This window comes from Benincasa hispida, chromosome 6 (assembly GCF_027475165.1).
Source record: "Benincasa hispida cultivar pf3 chromosome 6, pf3_genome.v1.1, whole genome shotgun sequence".
NCBI lineage: Eukaryota > Viridiplantae > Streptophyta > Magnoliopsida > Cucurbitales > Cucurbitaceae > Benincasa > Benincasa hispida.
The window spans coordinates 50,943,823-50,968,638 of record NC_143483.1 but is presented as its reverse complement, the minus strand read 5'-3'; the positions used below and the strand labels follow the sequence as shown (position 1 = coordinate 50,968,638).

General features: G+C 32.2%; 2 protein-coding genes across 5 annotated transcripts; one reads left to right on the top strand and one right to left on the bottom strand.

Annotated features, from left to right (window-relative positions):
- The first annotated feature begins 9,467 nt into the window (after positions 1–9,467).
- Positions 9,468–13,299, top strand: LOC120079814 (uncharacterized). Of its 2 annotated transcripts, none has more exons than XM_039034224.1 (4): positions 9,468–9,598; positions 10,761–11,897; positions 11,987–12,103; positions 12,210–13,299. In XM_039034224.1, exons 2-4 carry the CDS (start codon positions 10,764–10,766, stop codon positions 12,981–12,983), a joined length of 2,025 nt encoding a protein of 674 aa, XP_038890152.1. In that variant the 5' UTR covers positions 9,468–9,598; positions 10,761–10,763; the 3' UTR covers positions 12,984–13,299. The 2 variants fall into 2 exon arrangements, with proteins under 2 accessions (XP_038890152.1, XP_038890153.1); XM_039034225.2 differs by having other exon boundaries at positions 9,505–9,598; positions 10,697–11,897.
- Positions 13,300–15,994: 2,695 nt separating this feature from the next.
- On the bottom strand, positions 15,995–23,860 carry LOC120079555 (isomultiflorenol synthase-like). Of its 3 annotated transcripts, none has more exons than XM_039033777.2 (15): positions 23,528–23,860; positions 22,939–23,214; positions 22,531–22,719; positions 21,925–22,009; positions 21,621–21,787; positions 21,281–21,472; positions 20,496–20,729; positions 20,260–20,382; positions 20,011–20,067; positions 19,056–19,102; positions 18,795–18,938; positions 18,167–18,344; positions 17,700–17,780; positions 16,455–16,538; positions 15,995–16,323 (listed from the first exon to the last, which is right to left on the bottom strand). In XM_039033777.2, the coding sequence occupies exons 1-15, from the start codon at positions 23,726–23,728 to the stop codon at positions 16,198–16,200; spliced, it is 2,184 nt and encodes a 727-aa protein (XP_038889705.1). In that variant the 5' UTR covers positions 23,729–23,860; the 3' UTR covers positions 15,995–16,197. The 3 variants fall into 3 exon arrangements, with proteins under 3 accessions (XP_038889705.1, XP_038889704.1, XP_090170662.1); XM_039033776.2 differs by having other exon boundaries at positions 20,011–20,166; positions 23,528–23,858; XM_090314536.1 differs by lacking the exons at positions 21,621–21,787; positions 21,925–22,009 and having other exon boundaries at positions 20,011–20,166; positions 23,528–23,857.
- Positions 23,861–24,816: the final 956 nt, after the last annotated feature.

Sequence of the window (24,816 nt, the reverse complement as noted above, 5' to 3'; positions counted from 1 at the left end):
TTCTAATCTAAGGTTTAATCTTTTACAATCTAGTAGGGGGACCTTATGGATCTACAGATCATGAACTCCAATGATTTGAGATTAATCGGTTAAACTCTTCAATCCGAATTAATCAATATTTGTTAACCACCAAGATGCACCACTATACCTCGATGGTTACACTCTCCTCACTATAGATATATTTTTGTCCACTCGATTTAACTATAATCAGTAAGTCGACCCATCACTGGTTGTTCGTAATAATGGCTGGGTCTAATGCTGTTTTACCCTCAAAATTATATCTTGCTCCTTAAGTGTCATTGATCCTCTAATTAACAACAGGTTTGTGATCCAATCATTACATCAAGTTCCTCTTGGGCCAATGAGAGGGTGGTGCCCCTTATTCAAGACTTGGAACCAGTATTTAAGAGAACAACCTCTCTACTATCCCTAGAGATAGGTAGGAGTGAATTTCGTCTTGCACCCTATGTCCTCAGCTATCTACCTGGTCTTACCCTTGAAATAGGAGGCTTATTGAGCTGGCGTTGATAAGCCAATCCTCACCTATGCAAATCTAAAAATAATTCTAAATAAACAGGAGTTCATAGTTAGCTTAGGATTCAGGTCGAGTTACCTAGGTCATCGATTTGAAAAAGTCAGTCTTAAATAAAAAACAACGTTATAAAGTAAAAGTGACTTATTTTTTGGTCCTGGTATTATACAAACGAATTGCATAGGATGCCTCCAATATACGAGTCAACAAAAGTCTCATATGACGGGGGCAAAAATGTCAACAAAATTAGGGCAACATTCTCATCATCAACATTAACCTCTATGTTACGCAAATCAAATAAAATTTTATTTAATTGATCAAGATGGTCTCGTAGAGACGTACCTTTTTGCATACATAGATGAACAAATGTTTCTTTAGAAATAACTTCTTGTTTAAAGATTTCTTCATGTAAAGACTTTCTAACTTCAACTAAAGACCAACGACAGTTTCTTCATCTTTGACCTCGATGATGACGTCATCAACCAATCATAGAATGATCGTCGAATGAGCCTTCTCCTCAAGAGTATGCCATTCTTTATCATCCACGACAGCCTTCTTTGACTTACCAGTCAGCGGCACCTACAGTCCCTATTGCTTTAGCAGGGATCGCATCTTGATTTGCTATAAATCGAAACTGTTCTTCTGGTAAATTTTTCGATTTTTACGTTCACGCCAGACATCTTCAATTGTTGAAAAAATGCCCAAAAAAACAGTCCCTATTGCTTTAGCAGGGATCGTAGATATTTTCTGACTTCCTTTCTTGCTCTAAGATGAAGGAGACTCTCTCCTATCAAATGCCCAAAAAAACATCAACCACCTACTTACGTGAGTGATGAGAAAAGAGGGGAAGAGAGTTAACTCCCTTCCTCATTTAAATTAAAAATAATAATTATATATATAAATATGATAAATAACTTGTCATAATATATATATATATATATATATATTAAATTATATATTATATCAAATATAACATATAATCTATAGTTTTAATATTGTATCATATATAATATAACCTATAGATTCTTTTCTCTCTCACATTTATATTAAATTTAACAATTATGAATCCAATTCATATAATTAATATTTGAATCTTATTCAAATATTTATTTCCTAAAATACATTATATCAATTATATCATATATAATTAAAATAACTTAATTATATCATATATAATTAAATGCCTCTATTAATTTGAACAATTCAAATTAATCCAAAAACTGATTCTCATTTAATCTTATTGAGCTACTAAGAGGATCTCATGGACCTGTAGCTTGAATCTCAAATGGTACATGAATAATTAATCAAACTCTTTAATTAAATTATTCATCATTCGTTAACTGTCGGACACTCTACTAAAGACCGACAGCTGCATTCTTCGCACCACAGATATATTTCTGTGTCCATTGGATATAACTAGTCAACAGTACGATGATCCTTTACAAATTGCTCGTAAGTACAGTTGGGCCAAAATTACCATTTTGCCCCTATAGTTACATCTAACTCTTTAAGTACTATTGATTCCTCTAATGAACAATAAATCACAATCCAAATACGACTAAACCCCTCTCGGGCCAGGAGAGGGTGTGACATCACATTGTTCAAGCCCTGGAATCAGCCCTTAAGGGAGCAATTTGTCTACTTACCCTGACTTCGGGGAATGAGTGAATTCCTTCTTGTGTAGCTGTGTTCCCAGCTCCCCAATCAGACAAATCCCCAAAATGGTAGGCCTATTGAGTCGACGATCTGGCCACTTTCACCCATACAAATCAAAGGATTGCACTCAAAGGCATGAGTTCACAACTCACTCAGGATTTAAGTCATGTTACCTATGGTCATCCTAGTGAAATGTAAGTCTCTAGCATGAACGACTTTATATAATGAGACTAGACATTTCATGGTCCAGTCTTATACAAACTTCTTTGTATAGAATATTTCCGCTCACATGTCTATACATGAATGATCAGAATCATATCATTTGTAGCACTTTACAACAATTATAACACCTAAAAAGTGGACTGTATTCGTAATGTCACTAGAATAAGGTACCCAATCTTATCCATCTACTACAGACCATGTAGGTTATCACTTAAATATGATCCACTCGTATATCTCTACCTACATGTTTAAGCTACAAGATAACCTTCGGTGTTAGTTTAGACTTGTGGTTAATGCAACTAAAATATAGAATAAAATATCATATATTTTATTAAATAAACAATGAGTTTGTTTAAAACATTTACAAACTATAGGACCTTACGAAATTTAGAACATCAACCCCAACATTAGCTACATCCACAGGGCAGAGGGAGAACAATATTATTAGAGAGTGTTTTTTGAAAACAGCAAAAAAAAAAAAAAAAAAAAAGACACCTCTAAGAGTTAAAGAGTTTATATAGTGCACTACTCTAAACCCTAGGATCATAATCGTAAATAACTACAAATAAGTAAATATGCTAAATATGAATTTTGAATAGCAAGACCCCTGTACTTGGTTGTTCGAAGCACCAACAAATAAATTCAAGGCGTTCCAACAAGTTTTAATTTGGTAAATAATATATAAATATAAATATAAATATGAACACAAAATCTTAAAATAGAGAAATAAATAGCCATGCATTAAACTAATTCAAAATAAAAATGTTAAATTAAAAAAAAGGTTAAACTTGTAATTTAACCTTTGGACTTTTTTATTTTTGGATTATTGACATTTTTTACCCTCTTAAGATTTTTTTAGAAATTTGGACCTTTTTTGAAAACTTAATTTTTTGGACCCCTCCAAGTTTTCAAGATATGTAAAATTACAAATTTGCCATCTGGAATTTCAAAAGTCAAGACTTCCTTTCATCTCTCTTCTTCTTCACGTAAAACCTCTCCCTCCCCATTCCATTGGCATTTTCTCTTTGATTTTGGCCATATTTTTAAAAATCAATTTTTTCCCAACATCATGCCGAGTTTCTCATCTCAATATTAGGTTCGGTTGCACTCTTTCTTTCGCGCATTTTATTGGTTTTTGAGGATGTTTTGAGATGTTGATTTTTATGGGTTAAAATCGATGTTGCATATATTTTGATCATGTTTACCATTTTTAGATCTTTTCGACATATGAGCATTTTTAGGGTTTCAATGTGTATAAGGTATCTTTTCATGCATTAATATTTGAGTGAAATTTCTTCGCTTTTAGATAAAAATATGTCACCGTTTTCTACATCTTCAGAAGAATAAGACTGACCTAACATGATAATTGTGCTATTGGATGGATGTGACATGTTACGACATGTTGCATATGGAACATGTTGTTCTTCTGCATGATGTGTATCACCGTAAGTGTTATTTCCATCAACAGTTCCATCTACTTCATCTCTACCATCACATGTCTCTCTCCAAGACCAATCATTGAAATCTTGAGTTTTGAGATATATGGTCTACATCATCCTCCAAATTATGCGTCGTCAAATTAGTAGGCAATGAAGTAAGTGGTGGGTTTTAGACCAAAATATGTGGGGGTCAGTGGAATATCGTACTCCGTCTTATAAAGGATTGACCTAGATATTGATGGAATTTCTTCAGTTTGTCGAAAATATGAATTGTTGGATGAAATTCTTGATTACTTGAACACTTTAGAAGCATGAATACATAAAGAGGTATTACTAAGACATCTTTCCATGTCAAAAATATGTAAAGATCTTTATCATTTCGAATGAAAAATGCCGGAGCTTTAGACCTCAATTGGAGTATACACATAGTAACAAGCTTGTAGTCATCTAAATTTATACTGCTTATCTTATAAACCTCAGTTAGGAATTCATTGTACGTCGTTCCATCTCTATGTTAAAACTCTTTAACTCTCCTCCATCTTAATCTTTTTCTCTTTCATTTCAAAGATTACCAAAACAAATCCAAACGCAAGACATTTCCTTACAATTTATAAGAAAATAGTATTACAATTAGTAATATAATTAAAAATTTTAAAAATAAAAGGAAAAAATAAAAAATAGAAAACTCAATCCCATACTAGGTCTGAGTAAGAACTGAGCCAAAACACAATAGCAAAATTAGTCTAGAACTTGGGCCATACTCTACCAGAGCAAGACTGAGTCCTCTATACGTCCACTGGCACTAGACACTCCAATCTCTTGACCCCGATCTATACTCTCAAGGACGAATTAGGTCACCTTTACCTCCACCAGTACTAGGCCAACCCTTATCTCAACTCACTCGATTTACACTAGGGTAGAGCAAGACTGAATCCCCTCTTCCTCCTTGGCACTAATCTAACCCCCCTCCCCTTCTTCCTCCTCATCGATCCGGTGGAGACTCGACCGGGCTAACATATATGGCCAAATCCCAACCACTTATCTTCTTGACCCAGTTTGACCCTGGTAACTTTGGTAAGAAGCCCAATTGAGTATCTCCAGTAAACATTTCAATTTCTTTTTTTTTAGATATCTTTTTAAACCATTTTTTGGCAATTAATATAAAAGACATTAATTTGGTAGGTATATAGTTACCAGTTGATTCAAATAATTACCAGTGAGTTGATTCAAATAATTACCAGTGAGGAAGTAATTACACATTAGAAAAAAGAAAGGATAATCAAGTAAGCATCGCTAATTTGAAACAAAAACAAACAAATGAATTCTAACATAAAAGAAATGATCGAACTATTCAATACAAAATGAAATGCATACCTTTTTACATAGTGTATTGATAAATCAACTTCGTGGAGTTGAGAAGAGAAACTTTGGGTTGTGGAGATAATTTGTTGAAGAGAACTTCTTGTGAATAACAACCTTATTGAGATTTTTTTTTGTTATGAGTAATGAGATTTGATAACTTATAGAAATACAAGATATTTTACCCATTTTTTTTTATCTAAAACAATTAGGAAAAAAGGTCTGAAAATGAGATGAATTTCTAAGAAAATACATAGAATAATTGTAGAATGCGATTACACGCACTCAACGCCTAATCTGTCTATTTTTAAGCTAAATCATTTTGTTTAAGTGCAGAATGACTAATGATGTGATCAAATGAGAAATCTCAATGCTTACATATGATTGCATAGTGAGGCAATTTGGTGATGCCAGACGATGATACATGGCGTGATACTTGGGTGGTGAAGGTCAAATCAAAGATTGAGTTGGTGGCTGATAAGAAAGCTTCACTATAGAGCTAATGAACTTTTGATGTGCAGCAGGCAACACATCAAGGTATAGAATTTAATGCACCTTATCAACACAATCATAAATAAGAGAAGAAAAGCTATCATCGTCGTCTATAAATTGCCATGAAAAAAAAGAAAAAAATGGAGGAACGTGAAAAGAGAAGAGTCGAGAATACACATTCTTTCAAAGGAGCCCCTTTCTCTTACATCCATTCAAAAACTTTAGTGAGAGCTTCGGTTTCTTTTGGGAGTCCAAGAGAAACTCCATCTTTTAATACTTACAGTGAAGTAGTCACTTAGGAAGCCGAGGGAAACAGAAATTGTGCACCACGACTTGACCATTTTTCTCTATTTCCTATCTTAATATCGTATTTGTATTATTTAAGCATTGCAAAGACTTATTTCTTTAGTATGAATACATATTCATTTCAACTTTCATCTATACTCTCTTTATTCATTATGGGTAGCTAAAGTCTTTCATGGGTCAAAAAGCATCTAGCTAACACGAACTAAGTAATATTTAACTCATGCGTTCTCACTTGTTATATGTATGCCTAATGAAATATTTGGATAACTCGAAAGATTACCCTAAGTAGCTTAAACCTCGATTTGAGAAAATTAGAGATTTAGAACCCTTAAACAAGAAAAGAGGTTCCTCAGAAATAAGTAACATCTTTTGCATTACATACTCATCGCATGCATCCTAGAGATAGGATAATGTGGCCACGTACACTGAGAAGTGTAAGTTCTAATATTATGTACATCGCATGAACGCATGACTTATATATTAACTTAGGAATTGCTAGAGAACATTCTTCTCAACCCTGTCATCGCATATACTGCTTCACATAAAGTATAAACCTTCCCATCGCACATAACTTAGTGCTTAAGTTTTACCAAGAATGAATTTGATCTGTAATCAATTGCGTCAAGATCAAGGCACTAAACTTCATTGCATACTTACAAAGCAATCCCTGAGTTCGACTCTAGACTCACCAGGTCTCTAATTGAGCTTGCACTTGCGTTCAATTAGATAAAACAGTGCACTATAGCATCACACTTAATACTCATTTCATCGCATGTTATGAACACATCAGGATTGATATTAGGTTAGTTAAAATATTTAATTGGTAGTTGATGATAGGTAAGTAAAAGTAATTAAAACATTTAATTTTTTGCCGGTAATTGCATGTAATAAGTTGAGAAGAGTAGAAAAGTAATTAAACATACAAAGTTGTCTTTATTTAAAATTAATAATAAAACCTATAATTCAACCTCATAACACTGGAATCCAAATATTAGGCTACTGAATTATGAAGAAACCTACATTATTGATTATTCAATAATTTTGGCTTTATACTACTGAAAACCTCTGAAATGCCTCACCAACAAATATCCACCAAAAACATCAAAATCAAAATCTATTTACCAGTGAGGAAGTAATTACACATCTGAAATGCGATTTCGTAGAAAAAAGAATGATAAACAAGCAAGCATAGCTATATCAAAAAGATAAAACGAAATGTTCGAGCTATTCAATACCTTTTTTACATAGTGTATTGACGAATCGCAACTTTGTAGAGTATAAATTTTGTAAAGATAAACTTCGGGTTGTGGGGAGAATTTGGTTAATTTATTAGTAATTATGGGTGTTGTGAATATAATTTTTTTTGTTAAAATATTTTATTGGTGGTTGATAGTGAAAGACTGTGAGGTACGATGTGGAAGCGTGGATCAAATCCTAATTTCAAATCTCATAGAGTATTAAAATTACAGAGAAACCTAGTTATGCATTCTAATAAAAATAAATAATTTTACAACATGCTTTTATAATTAAGAAGGAAGATTAAGGTTTAGGATTATACTAACCTTTGAAGAACCATTCTTCATAAAAACCCTCATCTATCTGGTCAGGAACCCTCCTCTTGGAATCTCGAATAGAATCAAGCCCCAATGAGGACACCACTACAAATGAGCCTTCTGTATTCTTCTTAGGGGTTGAGAATTAATAGGAGCTATGGGCTGTTAATTTTTGGTCGAGAGAGAGAAGATTTTTCTAGAGAGGAATTTTTCTGGGAGAATGCTTTTGGGAAAATCACACAAACCTTATGTAAAGAAAACTACTGTAAAGAAGAAGAAGCACTCGTAAAAAAAAAAAAAAAAAAAAAAAAAAACTCCTCTTCCCACGATTAATACTAAGAGTATTAAGGGGAGGAAAGTTGTAACTCCCTTCCTTTAATTAAAAATAAAATAAAATAAATAAAATATATATAATAACTAACTTATTAAATATATATAACTACATATAATATCAAATGTCACACATAACCTATAGTTTACATTATATCAAATATAATATAATCTATAGTTCTAAAACTCTAAATAATTCATGGTATTTAATATGAATCAAATTTATATTAAATTTAATTATATGAATCTAATTCATATAATTAATATTTGAATCATACCCAAATATTTTAATTTCTCTCAAAATAAACTTTATATTATAATGTATCAAATATGTTATATTAATTATTATATAATTAATTTCTCAATTAATTTGAACAAATCAAATTAATCCAAAATTATTTTTTAATAATCCTAGTTGAACTACATATGAGACCTTATGGACCTGTAGATTGAAGCTCCAATAATACTTTGAATAATTAATTAAACTTATTTAATTAAATTACTCAACATCCATTAACTGCCGATCACTCCACTAAAGACCGACAGCTACACTCTTCGCACTACAGATATATATTTATGTGTCCATTGGATATAACCAGTCAACAGTGTGATGACCCCTTCACAAATTGCTCGTAAGTACATCTAGGCCAAAATTACCGTTTTACCCCTGTAGTTATATCTAACTTCTTAAGTACCACTGATCCCTCTAATGAACAATAAGTCATAGTCCAACTACGACCAAACCCCTCTCAGGCCAAGAGAAGGTGTGACGCCACATTGTTCAAGCCTCGAAATCAGCCCTTAAGGGAGCAATTTATCTACTTACCCCGACGGTAGAGAATGAGTAAATTCTGTCTTGTGTAGCTATGTTCCTAACTCCTCAATCAGACGAATCCCCAAAATGGTAGGCATATTGACTCGATGATCTGACCACTCTTATCCATGCAAATCAAAGGACCGCCTTCATAGGCAGGAGTTCACAACTCACTTAGGATTCAGGTCATGTCATCTATGGTCATCCTAGTAAAATGTAAGTCTCATTATTAACGACGTCATATAATGAGAGTATTCATTTCATGGTCTGGTCTTATACAAACCTTGTTGTATAGAACACCCTTGCTCACATGTCTTTACATGAATGACCATGATCAGATCATTTGTAGAACTTTATAACAATTGTAATATCTACAAAGCAAACTTTATTGGTAGTGTCATCAGGATAAGATATCCAGCCTTATCCATCTACTACAGACCATTTAGATTATCACTTAAATACGATCCACCATGTTTAAGCTACAAAAAATAACCTTAGATGTTAGTTTATTAGTTTTGTGGGTTAATACTACTAAATGTCGAATAAAATATCTCAGATTTTATTAAATAAATAAGCTCTTTTTATATTACAACTACAAGACCTATGAAATTTAGGACATCAACCCCCGGATAGTAGGTAAAAGGTTAATTGCATGTAATAAGGAGGAAACTAATTAATCATACCATGAATTTTTTTGAGATACTGTCCATTTTTCAAAAAAATAAAGTGGGAGGGGTCATTTTTGTCAATTTACTCTTAGTTCTCTCGGACATATTTATTTAAATTAAAAAGAACAATATAGGGAACGCGAAAGCCCTATCTTTCTAGATTGTTCATCGTTTCCAGATTTTCGGTTCTCTTATCAGATCGCTCTCAAGTTTCGTCGGCTTACCAGGTACTCTCCATCTTCTTGTATCTCTGTCTACGAGTTAATTGTTGAACTTCGTTAGGTTTCCGAGAGAGAGTGAAATGGAGCTGAATTTGCCTTATGACTTGATGTTTTTGTTGCGGTAAATGAGAAATTTATATTTGGTGTGTGAATATTTTCTTTTGGCTTGTTTCCTTGCTGTTAATTTCTGGTTCAGAATTCAGGCTTTGTAATTGTTAACCATTAATTTATGTTAGGCGTTCGTTCTTGTTGCTCGATAAGCTTGTGGTTTATAGGTTTGGAGCTTGGCGCATTAGGGTTTTTGCTATTCTAGTTTTCCTTTATTCTTCATTTTAGCAATTGGAGTCCTTTGCTCTTTTTGTAATTTTTATATTTATATCGTTGCTCGCTCGATAAGCTTGTGGTTTAGAACTCGAGTGGGAAAAATCAATGGTGAAAAAAATGTATTATTCTTAATCTTTCCATCAAGATGATATTCACTGAATTTTATGAAGAGGAAAAAAAAAGGCTCAACATAACACAGCTTCTTTTCGAATCCAGACACATGCCAGTCTCGTTAGTTCTTCTATTAACATTCTCTTCTCAAAAAAAAAAAAGAAAAAAAGAAAAAAAAAAACTCTTGAAGCACTTGAAGTAACCTCTTTGTATTATTATTATTATTTGCTAAAAGGACTTCTGATTCCTTAATTTTCCAAACACACACGCACACGTTCTTTTGCAATCAATGTTTGTGAATGGTGATTGCCCATGCTATCCTAAAAAAAAATTCCTTCTTCTTTCCTTGCAAATCTCCTTTTAACTCATCATAAGTGTGTGTGGTTTTTTAAAAAGCTTGAAGTGCACTGCTAAAAAAAAAAAGCAAAAACAAAGTTTGAGGCTCACCATTGTGCAATAATCCTCTAGGGCTATGTAGTTTTGTTTTGTTTTTTTTTTTAAAGAAAAGAAAAGAAAATATTTTTTTTTGTGCGGCACTGACACACTGTATTAAAATAACACATTAATCTATATGTAGATGTACTTGTACTTGTTCATAATAATAACCATCCAATGTATTGAAGACTCTTCATTTGATTTTTGTATCACTCTTTTACTTGCTGTGATAAGAGAGTTTTAGAAAGGAATACGCTCTGCTGCAATTTTGACTTTCTCATTATGTACATGCGAGTAGATCATGAAACAAGATTCAAATATGGAAGCAGATTCTGCTTTGCCTGAATGTGAGGAGAAGGAAGTAGGTATGTCTGATGTAGAGAAAACTGAGGGTTATGCAGAAGAGTTCTCAACCGAACATGAAGGTAAGAGGAAAGAAGCAGTAACTTCGGCAGTTCAAGAAGATAGCAAAATGAAAGAAGACTCCCCTACAGAACAAGTAGATGACATGAAAGAAGCTGTAACTGAAGTTAGGAGCACCACTGAAGCTGGGAAGTCTGCTGAAAAGTGTATCAAAGAAGGGTTGCCTAAAAAGAAAATTGTAAAAGTTTTGAAGGTAAAAAAGAAAATTGTAAAGAAATCCCCAGCTAGCAGTGTGTTGAAAAAGAAAAAAGCACTGGTTGAACAGGAAGACGATAAAAAGGAAAAAGAGGTTCCTGTAGCTCAAGAAGTGGGAGAATCTCTTGAACCTCAGAGCCTCACTGAAAGTTCCAATCCAGAGTCAAAGACGAAGAAGAATGATGAAGTTCTGAAGGTGAAAAGGAAAATTGTAAAGAAATCTCCAGCTAGCAGTCAAAAGAAGACTAATAAGCTTCAGAGTAGTCCTAAGGTGCAGGTCAGAAAGAAAGTGGAGAATAGTAAGAGTTTGTTGCAGGAAAATGGGGAAGGTAGTGAAAAGAAGGTAGAAGACACCGAGAAGCCTAACCAAAAGGAAAATACTAAGGAAAGTATCTCAAAAGGGGAGCATATTGAAAAGGGAGAAGAGACTTCTGCTAGTCATAAGCACAATTCGGAGACTAAAAGTAGCATCAAAGAAGGGAAGATCATAGGGAAGGCTGGTTCTTCAGATAAGAGCATAAAGAATCAGAAAAAGAAAGAAGATAGGGATCAAAAGAGTCGAAGAGAAGATAAAAATAAAGAAAATCTTGGTGGACTGATTTTCATGTGCAGCGCAAAAACGAAGCCAGATTGTTTTCAGTACAACGTAATGGGTGTTTCTGCTGGCAAAAAGGATGTTGTCTTGGCAATCAAACCTGGGTTGAAGCTCTTTCTCTACGATTTTGATCTCAGGCTTCTGTATGGGATTTATAAAGCATCCTCTTCCGGTGGCATGAAACTTGAGCCAAAGGCTTTTAATGGGGCTTTCCCTGCTCAGGTTCAAGTTTTGTTAGTTATAAACTACTCCAGAAGCTTTTCTTTTAATCTGCCTAGGATATTTTCTCAATTCCAAAATTGAAATTTCAGGTGCGGTTCAATATTTACAAGGATTGTTTTCCACTACCTGAGAATATTTTCAAGAAGGCTATCCAAGAGAACTATTATGAGAAGCACAAGTTCAAAGCTGAACTCACTGTTAAACAGGTGGATGTGTCAGGTTTCTTCTGCTAGCTTGGCTTTTCAATAGCACTCTTAATTCTTTTTTTTTTTTTTTTTCCCTGTGATGACATTCTAGGATTTCATTTTTCAGGTTAGGAAGCTCTCAGATCTTTTCCGACCAGTGGGGCTCCACTTGAGTTCTGCTCCTGTCCGGTCCCATTCAGAGGTACCAATTAGGGATAGAAATGTTCATGGGGAGAAAGACGTTCGGATTAGGAACTCTAAGTCCAAGGGTGATGCAAGGAAATACCATTTGTCATCTCATGGAAGGGATCGACATCGAGAAGAGGCACCTAGACATAGAGAGGAAGTTCCTCGTGATTTATACCTAAGCGAAAAAGACTATCGAACATACGGTCTCCGGGCAGAGAGGAGAAACTTAGATCCTGTGCCTCAGCCTTCTCTAGAAACATACCGCAGAGATCACGATAGGGACTATCAGCTGAGGCAACTTGAGCCCAGATACAGGGATGATGTCTCTACACACGCACAGAGAGAAATAGTTCGTGCGGATCATGTATATTTTAATGGAAAAGATTATCCAGTTTACAGTATTGATTCTAGACATCAAGTATCACCTCCTAGAGCAATACCTGCTAGTGGTTTGGAACGAGCCCCATATGATTCGATTTACACTCGTCAATATGGCCTTTCTTCAATCGATCCATTTCTGCTTTCATCAAGGAGGGAGGAAGCAGCCCCCCCAACTTATTCAAGAAGTTATGGTGCTGATACTGAACCCATGAGACATGCTGCTGGTGCTCTATCTCATTACAATCAAGTGCATCACAAAGATATGGAAAAAGATACAATGCCGGTTTCATCGCGGTACTCATTTGCTGGTCCATCCTTTTCTTATCGCTAACTGTAATTTCTATTTTTCCATCCGGAATTCCTTATAGCACAGGAACTTTCATTGAGTATGAAATTATCGAGTCCCAGACTCTCATTGTGCATTTGGAGTTCCATCTTACCTTTTCAGTGTAGTGATGATGGGAAAGTAGGTATCGGCTGTTGTATTGGATTGTGTTGGTGAGTGCTTAATTACTTGGAAGATTGCTCTATCAAAACTGGCGATCTTAATCATTGCTGTACTTCTTTTAGACCTACGTGTTGTTAAGTTATATCAATATGGACGAAGATAGAATTTGAGGATGATCACAATTTGATTTGATGAAAAATCTTGAGTAGGTTAAGAATGTCAATGTAGGCGGTGTTATTTATGTAGTACAATTGTTTTTAACTAGTCAGGTTTCTCATGCTTTTTATACTAGTAATTGTTCGTCAGATTTAGTCCATCTTTTGAAAATTGCCCATTTCAATCAAAATTAAGAAGATTGATGATGGGTCACAATTTGACAATGCACTCGATCTACAGAGTAATCTGGACGACGATCAGATTTTTTTATTTCACGACTATACTTCCCGACATTTTGCTTGGAGTTTCTAAACAAAACTGGAAAAATTCTGGAGAGTGGTAATGTTAACAATTAACACTTTGAAAGTTATCAAAATAGAACAAAATTTAAATTTAAAGTTATTTATTGCGGTATTTAGAAAATGTTTTAGTGGGATTAATTTTAAGGCACGATCTAAATGATTTGATAAAGATTTTTGACTTGCTTCAAAATTCTTTTTATTAATATTATTTTAGAATACAAACAGAAAAAAATTTGACTCGAACACAGTAAACCACCTACGGTTGAATTGGGTCTATACCAAATGGGCTGAATATGAATAGAAGAAGAAGAAAACATGCTAACTTTTCAGTGTTAAGTATTCATCTACACAAGATAAGAAAAGACGTGTAATGTTAACTAGATCAAAATTATATGTTCTTCAAACGCCATACTGGCCTAAACTTCTATTAAGAGACATAAGTTGATGTCTTATATTCAAAGAAATGTACGTGACAACTTGTTCATGACTTTGTTGAATATTGAGGGCAAAACAAAAGACACGAAAAACTTTCATTAGAATATAAGTTAATCATACATTATATTACTAAATTTTGTATACTTTATGTAAATGATACTCTTGAACTTTCAAAAATTTAAAAAATGTCTTTAAACTTCCAAAATGATTTTAACAATATTCTTACCGTCAGTTTTCGATGGAAAAGTGGTTAGCGTTTCATGTAAAAAATACACCAAAACTTTTAAAAGTTTAAAAAATATCCTTATTGTAAGTATATGAACAAAAACTGTTATTGCCCTTTACTTCTCTTATTTTCCTTTTTTTTTCCCTCTTTGTTTCTTTAATACCCTCATACTCCTTATTGTTAGCTGTTTGATATTTGTTTAAATCGATAAAACTAACCACTCGAGAAGAAAAAGAATAATGGAAGCACCCAAAAATTTTAAGACTTAAACATTTTAACAAAGTTGTATATTAGTAGTGAGTGTGTATTAATAGTTAGATACACTTTTTTATTTGGTTATTAATCATTTTGGTATGTCTTAAGAGGAGTGTGTATTAATAGTCAGATACACTTTTTTTTTTCCTCTTCTTTTCATTTTGATTTTTGAATTTTATAAAATTTTGTGGGATTTTATGTTTTAACTTAAAACTTTGACTTTTATTTTGGTTGCTGAGAAAATTCGTGTAAAAATTAGAAAAATAGGAGAATAATGAGAACGCCAATACGAAAAAACATAAGGATATCCATTTAATTTGTTCTAAAATTGGTTTTTCTTGAACTCAATAAAAATTAAACTTCAAACAAATTGATTAAATGTTATTTTTAAAATTTTTTAATTTTAGAGTTATTTTTGCAACGACATATTAATGATTTTTGTTCATATAATGTAATGCTTGTACAATTTATATCAATATATCTTTTGGTCTCCAGGGGTATGATGAGAGTGTTAGGGATGTGTCAACCTTAGTTGAGATATCCTGGTGCATCTATGATCCCTCCTATCCTGTATATTTATTCGGAAAAAACTTTTTTTTTTTTTTTTTTTTTTTTTTTTTTTTTTTGGGGTATGTTCCAAGGTATTTTTTAACAAAATCTTAATGGTTTCCATCCAAACTAAATGTAAGGGTATTTTTGTACTCTTTTTTAAAGTTCAATGATATTTTAAAAACTTTTGAAATTTTAGGAATATTTTTGATACAAAGTACAAAGTTTAAGAGTATTTTTTTAAAAAATAATTTAGCCTAGAATATAACTGATTTGTATATATGAAAGGATTTACCCGACAAAAGCAACGAGCTAAAGTCATAAAATCAAATGTTATTTATGAATGCATTGGCTACCAGTGAAATAATGGTAGATTTTTGTAAGTTCTTAAAATCGGTTAAATTTTCTAATAGATTCGTCTCAAACATTACAATGTGTGAGTGTCAGGGTGATGAAAAATTATGGGGGTTAAAAATTTAAGACACATTCTACTCCAATGACTCATTCCCATTATCGTTTGAACATACTTACGAAAGTATGTATAACTGTTAATGAATCATGTGTTTTCTTTTATGATCTGTGTGAGAAAGGTATTACACATCAGTGATTTAATCATTTGGAAGCAAATATTGTGCAATACTTTATAAGTTTGAGAAAATCATTATAAAACATCTGAGATGTTTGGTTGATTTCAAAGGTATATATATATATATATATATGTCTTCTTCAATACATGTTGGATTGAGTAAGAAGTCTAATGCTCAAAATGATGACAATGAGATGTTTGGTTTTTTAAATGATTCCCTACAAGGGCCGATGATGGATGACCAAGAAGACTGGGGTTATTATGTCTGAAAATGTCGAACAAAGAGATAACATTTTTGAGGAACTGATGGCTGAAACGTGTAATTGTATGTTGATTGGAGCAACAAATCGTTTCATATATTATAAAAATAGTTGAAAGACCCATGTCCAAGTGCAACTATACTTGGTATATTCTATGAAAGTACGAGAATTACATAACTTAGGGTAGGATATTAGTCTCTATCCATGTTTGCAAGTACGATTGTGTTTCGTAAAAGCATAAAAGTTTCCATTTTTTTTTCTTTTTGAGTACAAGTCTGCATATTTATTAATATAATGTTTGTAGGGTTAATTAACTCAAATATTAACTTTATTTTTTTTTCTTACAAGGCAAGGAAACCTTGTTACAATATTCTCCCAGAGCCATCACAGGAAAAACTTCTCTGTATGATGCATAGTGTAAGGTGCAATTTTTGAAGAATATTCCAGTAATTTCCTGCACATGTATACAAACATAATTCATTTTGGATATCTTTTTAAACAATTAGAAGTTGTTAATTATATTGATTAGGTATGTTTTAGAAGGAAAAGAAAAAAGAACAAAAGAGAAGAAATGGCCCTCATCACCTGTTGTGGAAAATCACCATCTTCAGTTTGGGAATTGATTAACACCTTGGCAGCACGATGAATTGGATTCGGATCTATATTTGCCTGTTTATTAAGTAATTAATTATTGTTATTGAAGTAAATTAATGACATGTTCGAGAGTGATTTTGAAATAGTTCAAAATCAATTTTTTTTAAAACCACTCTAAAATAGAGATGCTCAAGGGAAAGAGTGGAGCGGGGATCACTTTTTTTCATCTCCGCTCTCTACTCCCTACTTCATTCTCCATGTAAATTTTTTATTTTATTTTGATGAGAATTTCCCACAGAAAATTTGTAAAGTTCAAGTTACCCTCCTTGTCCATTTTTTTTTTGAAAAAAACCAATAAATTAAATAAGTTCTATTGAAAAATGAAAAATTTGAATTTAGAGAGAAAATGCTTAAATATCATAGGAGAAAGAAATAATTACCTATTGTTTATATATATAATCTAAATGTTCAATCATATGATTCAAACATATCCATTATCTTTGTACATTAAAACGTATATAATAATAATAATTATTATAACACAACAATAAAAATAATAATAAATTTAAAAGTGGCAACAAGACAAGATCAGAGGCGGGAGAGCAAATATATTCTTCGTCTCCATCACCACTTAACTTACGGGGATTTTCCTCTCGTTCCTTCTCTATTAGGGACAAATTTTCGTTGGAGAAATGAATATTTATACTCTAAAATATGTTTAAAGTATTTAAAATTAATTATAATTATATGAAAAATATATTTAAAAAAATGGGAAATTTCTAATAAAGGAAAAAATAAAAAAATAAAAAGTTCCAAAGCAATTTTGGAACTTTTTGCTATAAAATATACATATTTTAAAATATTTTTTATATTTAAAAAAGCCCATTTTTAAATGTGTAAAATTAAACATATGAGCAAAAGATATACTTTTAATTTTTATGTTAGTCAAATCCACTATTTCCAAAAGAAATTTGTACGGATAATCCAAAAATTGGATCCAAAATGTCAAATGACCCATTTTTAAAAAATAATGTTAATTGACCCTCTATTGATATCTGATGGTGATGGTGGCAATTTACATAATTTAATATAGCGATGATGTCTAGAGGGTCAATTGACATTATTTTTTAAAAATGGGCCATTTTATATTTTGGACCCAATTTCCGTACAAATTTCCCTATTTCGAAACAAGAGCTAGTTAGTGAAAAAGAAGAGAGAGAGATCTAGTGGACTTGCCTGTCCAGCATATATCAAACCCATCATACCCCATGCTGTTTGCACCAAATTTGATCGTTTCCCATCCAACGGTATATATCTCTATTTCGTGCGTCCAATAATAATAATAATTCAATCAATATATATTATACTAAAAATACAAATATGTTAACCCTATAATTAACATAAACCAAAGAAGAAGTCTTTTAGAATTTTGAATGAAAATTGAAATTTAGAATGAGGTTCTATAACGATCTAAAATAGATGTATATTTGGATTGTCACACTATTTTAGATCATCGTTGGATTGTTCTAAGTCTCAATTTTCATTCAAAATTTTAAATGATTTCGTTTTAAAATTTGTAATGAAAAGTCAAGAGTGACATTGTAACTTTTGAAACAAATGACAATTTTTTCCCATAATTTACACTAAATTATGTACCTCTACACTTAGGGTAGGAAGTAAAAAATAAATATGTATGTTGTTACCTTGCTGTTACTTGACAAGTAGCTCTCTCCAAATCCTCCTTCTGAATTTTGTATCTTTATTAGAAAATCAGCTCCTTTTCGAAGTGCCTCACAATTTTCATATGTCTTCCCCGCCATTGATAATGCTTTAAGTGCAAACCACGTTCCACATGTATAGCAAATTCCCCAACTTCCATACCTATATATTCACACACAATGCATGAAAATTGTTCTATACATGACATTTTCATATGGATAGACTCAAATTTCACGATTCAAAATTTATTTGACCTAGATTTTGAAAATAAAATTGTATAATTTTTTTTAACAAATCACAAAAAAGTGGTAGGATCAGTAGGCGCACCCACATATCTCAACTAGATTGATACATCTAGCGTCCTCATCATCTCTTGAGATAAAAAACCGTATAATTTTTTGTTTCCATCACTCCCTTGCGTTTGCACTCTTCCTCCATACTCGTGTTTAACTAATCTAATATGGTAATGTTTTCATAGCTAGGCTCTTTGCTCTTGATAAGTAGTTATTCTTCATTATTTTCAAAATTAGAGTCAAATGAGATTTTGAAATAAAATTTGAATAATTCGTACAAAATTCTCAATACGCAATATGTATTAATTAATGGGGTTACCAAGAGCCATCAGGCAACTGTATATCCAGAATAAATTGAATAGCCTTGTCGATAAAATTATTGATCTCTGTCCTTTTATGTGATGGGTATTGTTTCCTAAATAAGAGTATGCCCTGTAACGAAGATGAGGTGCACTCCACATGTCTGAAAACATTCATAGTTAAGAATATTAATTACCATAATTAGGTTTAATAAAATAAAATTCAAAACACAACTATAATTTCATTTAGCAGAATGAAAATTAATTAATGAAAATCATACTCGTGCTCGATGATTAAGTCTTCGAGAAACTCCACTGGATTCAGCCACTAATCAAGCACAAAGATAGGATGAGTGTAAAGATAGACATTATATGTTGAAGAAATTACAAAGCCAATATTTTCCTTTATTGTGAAATTACAAATATAGACCCGGTTGGAATGCCTTGGAGCCTAAGTTGAATTCTTATTTGACATATTTAATTATTTATGATTTATTTATGATTATGATCTTAGAGTTTATAAAAATGTATTATATAAACTCTCTAACCTAAATGTACCATTATCCTATATTCTGTAACATTTTCTTTAATAAAATTGTTCCCCCTCTATCTATGGATGTAGTTAAATACATTATTCATGAACCACGTAAATCTATATATCGATTCTCCTCTATTTTACATTTTCTTAATATTTATTTGTTGACTTCGTAATAGACACCTTTCGAAAGAAGACTTTTTCACTATAAGTTTGTCTAACTTTTCCTATGATTTGCAGCTGGGGATAAACCTCCTATTTGTAGGTGTGAGATTCTTAGAGCCTAAGCAAAAAGATTATTCATATTTAGGGTCTTCTTCAATTCCTAATATCTTAGATATTTCTATCAGTATTTCATTACCTAATGGAGTTTTCTAGAATTCCTTGAAGCCTACTTAAAGAAATTCTATGATATTTTTAGATCCTTACTTTTAAGATATTTATTTACGTTTTACATACTTCAACATTAGTTTAGAAAATTAATTCTAATATTTACACATATTTAAGTCATATCGAAGATACTTCAAGAAACATCTGAACTTAATTAGTGTTGTCCGTTTTAACAAATATATAATATAATATTACAAATATTAAAAGAAAAAGAAAAAAGGGAAAGTTTTTTAATATGTCAAACTATGGTTGGACCATGTACTATAGAAAAATGGGTGCATTCAGCTAGAAGTCAATTATTTTTCATATACCTCCATCCAGTGGTATCTTGATGCTGGTTCCCAAGGTGGTACACCCCCGTTTTTGCTCTGCATATTCAGGATGACATTAACAGCGTCGTATAAACGTTCAGGTTCCATTTTCTCACCAACTATTTCAGGTGGTAGTAAGGAGAGAAGTAGGCAACACTAGAAATTTTACAACAGTTTAATTAATTATTAATAGTCATGGCCAATGACCAAGATATTAATCACAATAAACGAAATATGAAGGCACCACACCTTCAAGCTCTCGGCAGTGCAGTCAGAAAGTTGCCATCCATGGTCACAGTCTGAAAAGGTCCAAGCTCCTTTAGACATGTAGCGGAACATACTTTTGTAGTCACCAGGAGGATTGTTACTAACCTAAAATTTAACCAAATTATATATATAGATTTTGAAAATACATTTTTTTCAAAAATAATCCAAAAAAGTCTCTGAATTATTACAGAAATTAATTAGCATTTAATTATAATTACCTGAGAGTTCTTGATGAATTCATGGGCATTATTGAGGGCAGTCCCAATTTCATGTGTGATATTACAAGAAAGTAGAGCTTGCGTGGCCAAAGCAGCATCCCATGATTGGCTACCAAAACTTTGTATTTTCATACCATCTTCAGCCATCCATAAAAAATCAGGAAGTCTCGCCAAATGCTTCTTCACATACTCACTACTCGGATCTTCGACCCAGCAAGCAAGCATGCATAGGGGCTGTGTTTGTCAATCAAAATCCACATTAATATAATATCTATTATATATATTAGATTTAAATATCATTTTAGTCTTCTTACTTGGAATTTTACTCCGTATTTTTAATAAATATAATTTAGATCAACTTCTAGTTTATAAGTGATTTTTTTTTTCATTTTTTTATCATCTATTAGTCTTTTCATTATAAATATATTTACATGGTATATTTTCTTATATGAAAATCAGTATAATAACAATTATTACTATTAAGCAATCTCAATAAGAATAACCTAATTTTGAGGAATTCAATTTATATTTATTAAAAGTAAACTAAAATTGGACATTAGAAAATATATGAACTAAAATTGAACAAGTAGCTAAGTATTATATTATATTATATTAATTTAATGTTAAAGTTGCTACGGGTCCAAGGATTAGTAGGTGCACCAAAATATCTTAACTAGATTACACATCTATAGTGCCCTCATCATACTCCGATCCAAAAGTGATGCATTAATCAAAACAAAATATACAAAGGAGAGCTGGAGATGAGCTCGAAGTTTAGATGTAACCTTTTCGACACAGCCAATGGTAATGTAGCGACTATTTTCATCCTCATAATGAATATGCCTCATAGTTTCATTCAAGGCTTTTTGGCGAATCAATTTGTTAAAAGGCCACCGGGTCATGAGTGGTTCACTGAGTAAGTAAAGAGTGTCCCAAAGCAAGTCTTGAACAAAGGGATGTGGAAAGTAGAGGTCTTCCTGCAATATGTATATAATTGGGTGTGGCCAACTAAATTATTACACTAGTACAAAAATGAGCTATAATGTCAATTGAAAACCGACCTTATAAGGATACGATGTCGGAAGTTTAAATATTGAAAGGAGAATATAATAATATATAACCTACCATAGCACACATGTGACGAACTTTCTTCCAGTTAATTTGATTGTAGAATTGGGTATGAAGTTCGTTTCGTAATTGTAAAATAAAAGGCGTTAACTGTGCTTGGAACCTTTTGCCATACAAATAAGACATGGGCATATAGGTGATTCGAGTATAGCACATCAGGTTTGCTGCAATATGTTAAGTCATCAATCAAAATCACGGGTTTCATGTATATATATGTGTGTATATATATATTTGTGTATGGAAGTATATAATATTTGAATTTAATTAATATGTTTAGGATATAATTATAAGTTGAACTCACATGGGTGAATGGGGAACCAAGTGGGTAACATCCAATATTCAGGAGGCATGGGGTTGCTTCCAGACCAGTCGAACACATTTAATATCTTTACGTTATGTAAGTAAAAAAATGTAAGTTGCACATTATAATAAACAATAGGAGCTAGAGTTGATAAGAAACGACACTACAAAAATAGATAAAAATTTTATTTTCATCTTCATACTTTGAAATTTGTTCAATTTTAGTTTCTATCATTTTAAATATATATATATATATTTTCACAATAAATTGGAGGTTTGAGGGATGTATAGATATACTCTGACATCTCAACTAAATTGACACACCATTAGCACCTTCATCACATCCTTCAAATAATCATTTTTTATTTTTGTATTTTCAATAAATCTTAAATTTAATATTATTCTAAATTTATTGTTGATATTTTCAAAAGGATTTATTATCGATGAACCTTTCTACTATAAATTAAATTTTGAAAAGAGGAATACACGGCATGTATTTTTCTAGAATGAAAATTATTATTATTATTTAATCAATTTCGATAAAAATAAATAACTAAATTTAAGATTTATTGAAAGTATCTCTACCATAATTAAATTTAAGATTTACCGAGAGCCACGTCTTTCCCCATGAAGGTATGGATACGACACCACCGCGTTGTCGTATCCAGTTTCTGGATCTGGAAACTGCCTCAACATCAGGTCCTTCACCAAGTAAACGTAACGAGATATAATTGAATGTAGTGCCGAACATGTTACTATGACCACCTATATGTAACCCCCATCCGCCATCATCATTCTGCAAAATGTTATTATTGTTGTTCATTAATCAATTATTTTGCTTGATGCATTGAGTGAAACAAATATGGTTATGAGAATGTGAACCTTCAACTAGAAGAGAAAGAGTATATGTTGATTTTAATTAGATCTTCCATATTTAAAAGGTTAAAAAAAGTAATAGGTTTCAAGTAACCATTACTTTGAAATTTAAATTTAAACAAAATAAGGAATAGTTTACCTGTTGGTTGTAAACATAACGGATCATTTGTTTCTTGTGCTCCGGACTCAATACTTCATCCATTATACCCATTATGTACATGCAAATCAGCATTGGACATAAGTAAAATTGAGGCCCCGATATTTCACTTGGCCAATGTCCATCACTTGCTTGTATGGCCGCTAAGAAATGTGCTCCTCTTCTCATTGCATTCCATGACACTTCGTAACTTATTTCTTCTCCATCTTCAATCTTCACTCTTGGGATACTTTGTTTGAAATTTTTCTCTCTAAGAAGCTGCACCCAAATTAGATTATTGTTTTTCCATTCAACTCCATACCAATGTGTAATCCAATGACTTAAAAAAGATAGGAAAGAATTTGACATTTATTCATTCTCTTAAAATCAAAGAGGTTCAAATCTCCCATGATAGATGGTGAGAATCCCACATTTAGAAAAATTAGGGACCTCACACTCCTTATAAGATAAATGTGCTACTTCTCTTATTACTATTTGATTTTTGAGATAGAACCACATCTTATCTAATATGGTATCAGATCTCATGAAGCCCAAACGAAGAATGGTTAAGCTCAAAAGGTATTCGTGTTACCTGGAGGCGCCAAAGTAAGTCAGCGCTTGGAAAACCCTTGAGATGATTTTTGGTGAATTGGTGGTGAAGGTGTTCAACTTCGGCTCGCTCTTCAGGAGTTCCAGCGTTTGGGTCAAATTCCCATATTTGCCTTCCTAAGAAGTTGTTCATGGAATAAATGTAAGGATCATTTCCACCGTCGCCTATTTTAAGCCTCCACATGATGGATCTTAGGATTCACAAAGAAATCTTAAACAAAAGGATTAGAACTCGAAGATAGGATAGGGGATGGCCACGAAATTTATACATAATCAATATTCATCTTGCTATCGTGCAAAGTTTCTCATATGTTGGTTTGTCATCTCTCGACTCAAATATGTCCACTTCCACCAATTTAATTAACTCATTTCATAAGTCAAATCCAATACTTTTCATCCAATGTTAGATAAATTAGTTAGTTATATGGAGTTTTCAATTTAAAGTTTGGGAAAAAAGAATTAATTTTCACTGTTGCACCTCAAAGTTAGATAATTGTTGCGAACTTAAACTTTAAACTCCAAGAACTATTGAAATTTCAATCTTCTAACGAATTCTCGTTAAAATAAATATTCTTGTGCATGTTAATAATTTTTAAAACATATGCACACCATCACATTGATAAAATTTTAGAGAAAAAGTGTAAAAACTGTCCCTCAATACCTATTCAGCTAGTTTAGTTTACATAATTAATCTTATCTTGTAATAGTCAAATGGTATGTGTAATAAATACCATTGATTAGAACACATACACACACACAAAAAAGAGAGATATTATCGTACTTTCTATTTTTCTGTAAACAAAAACTCCTGTAAGCAATCTTCAGGTGAGAAAGAAAGTGAATCTTCCCATGAACGTAGGCTTATTGGCTGAACCATGTAACACTGCATGTTTCTTCTTCTTTCTCTTTATCTTCTTCTTTCATTTTTCATCTTTCTCTGAAAATCAACGAAAACACGATCTTGTTATCAAATCATAACATTTTCAGAGTATTGAGTTGGAACGAGTCATAAATTTCTTCTATCGAGTAGCATTAAGTCAAGAGTTTTCATCTTCGAGTTGTTTCGAGTAAAGTTTAATACTCATCGAGTAGAATCGAGTAATAATCAACACTTGTTGAGTTCCATCGAGCGAAGAACAGTAACTCATCGAGGATAGAAGGAAAATTCCATTAAGTAACGAGTATCTATACATCGAGGATTTAACAGAGCCCTCCTCAACCATTTCTTCACCATCTCAGGATTGATCTTGATTAATTGGGTCTAGAAAGATT

Coding starts and splice junctions, on each gene's coding strand:
- LOC120079555 (XM_039033776.2), bottom strand. CDS start 23,728: ATGTGGAGGCTTAAAATAGGCGACGGTGGAAATGATCCTTACATTTAT. Junction 22,720..22,938: donor GTTATGTTTACAACCAACAG/GTAAACTATTCC, acceptor AACATTTTGCAG/AATGATGATGGCGGATGGGG. Junction 17,781..18,166: donor ACTTGTCAAGTAACAGCAAG/GTAACAACATAC, acceptor CGCACGAAATAG/AGATATATACCGTTGGATGG.
- LOC120079814 (XM_039034224.1), top strand. CDS start 10,764: ATGAAACAAGATTCAAATATGGAAGCAGATTCTGCTTTGCCTGAATGT. Junction 11,898..11,986: donor ATGGGGCTTTCCCTGCTCAG/GTTCAAGTTTTG, acceptor TTGAAATTTCAG/GTGCGGTTCAATATTTACAA. Junction 12,104..12,209: donor CTGAACTCACTGTTAAACAG/GTGGATGTGTCA, acceptor TTCATTTTTCAG/GTTAGGAAGCTCTCAGATCT.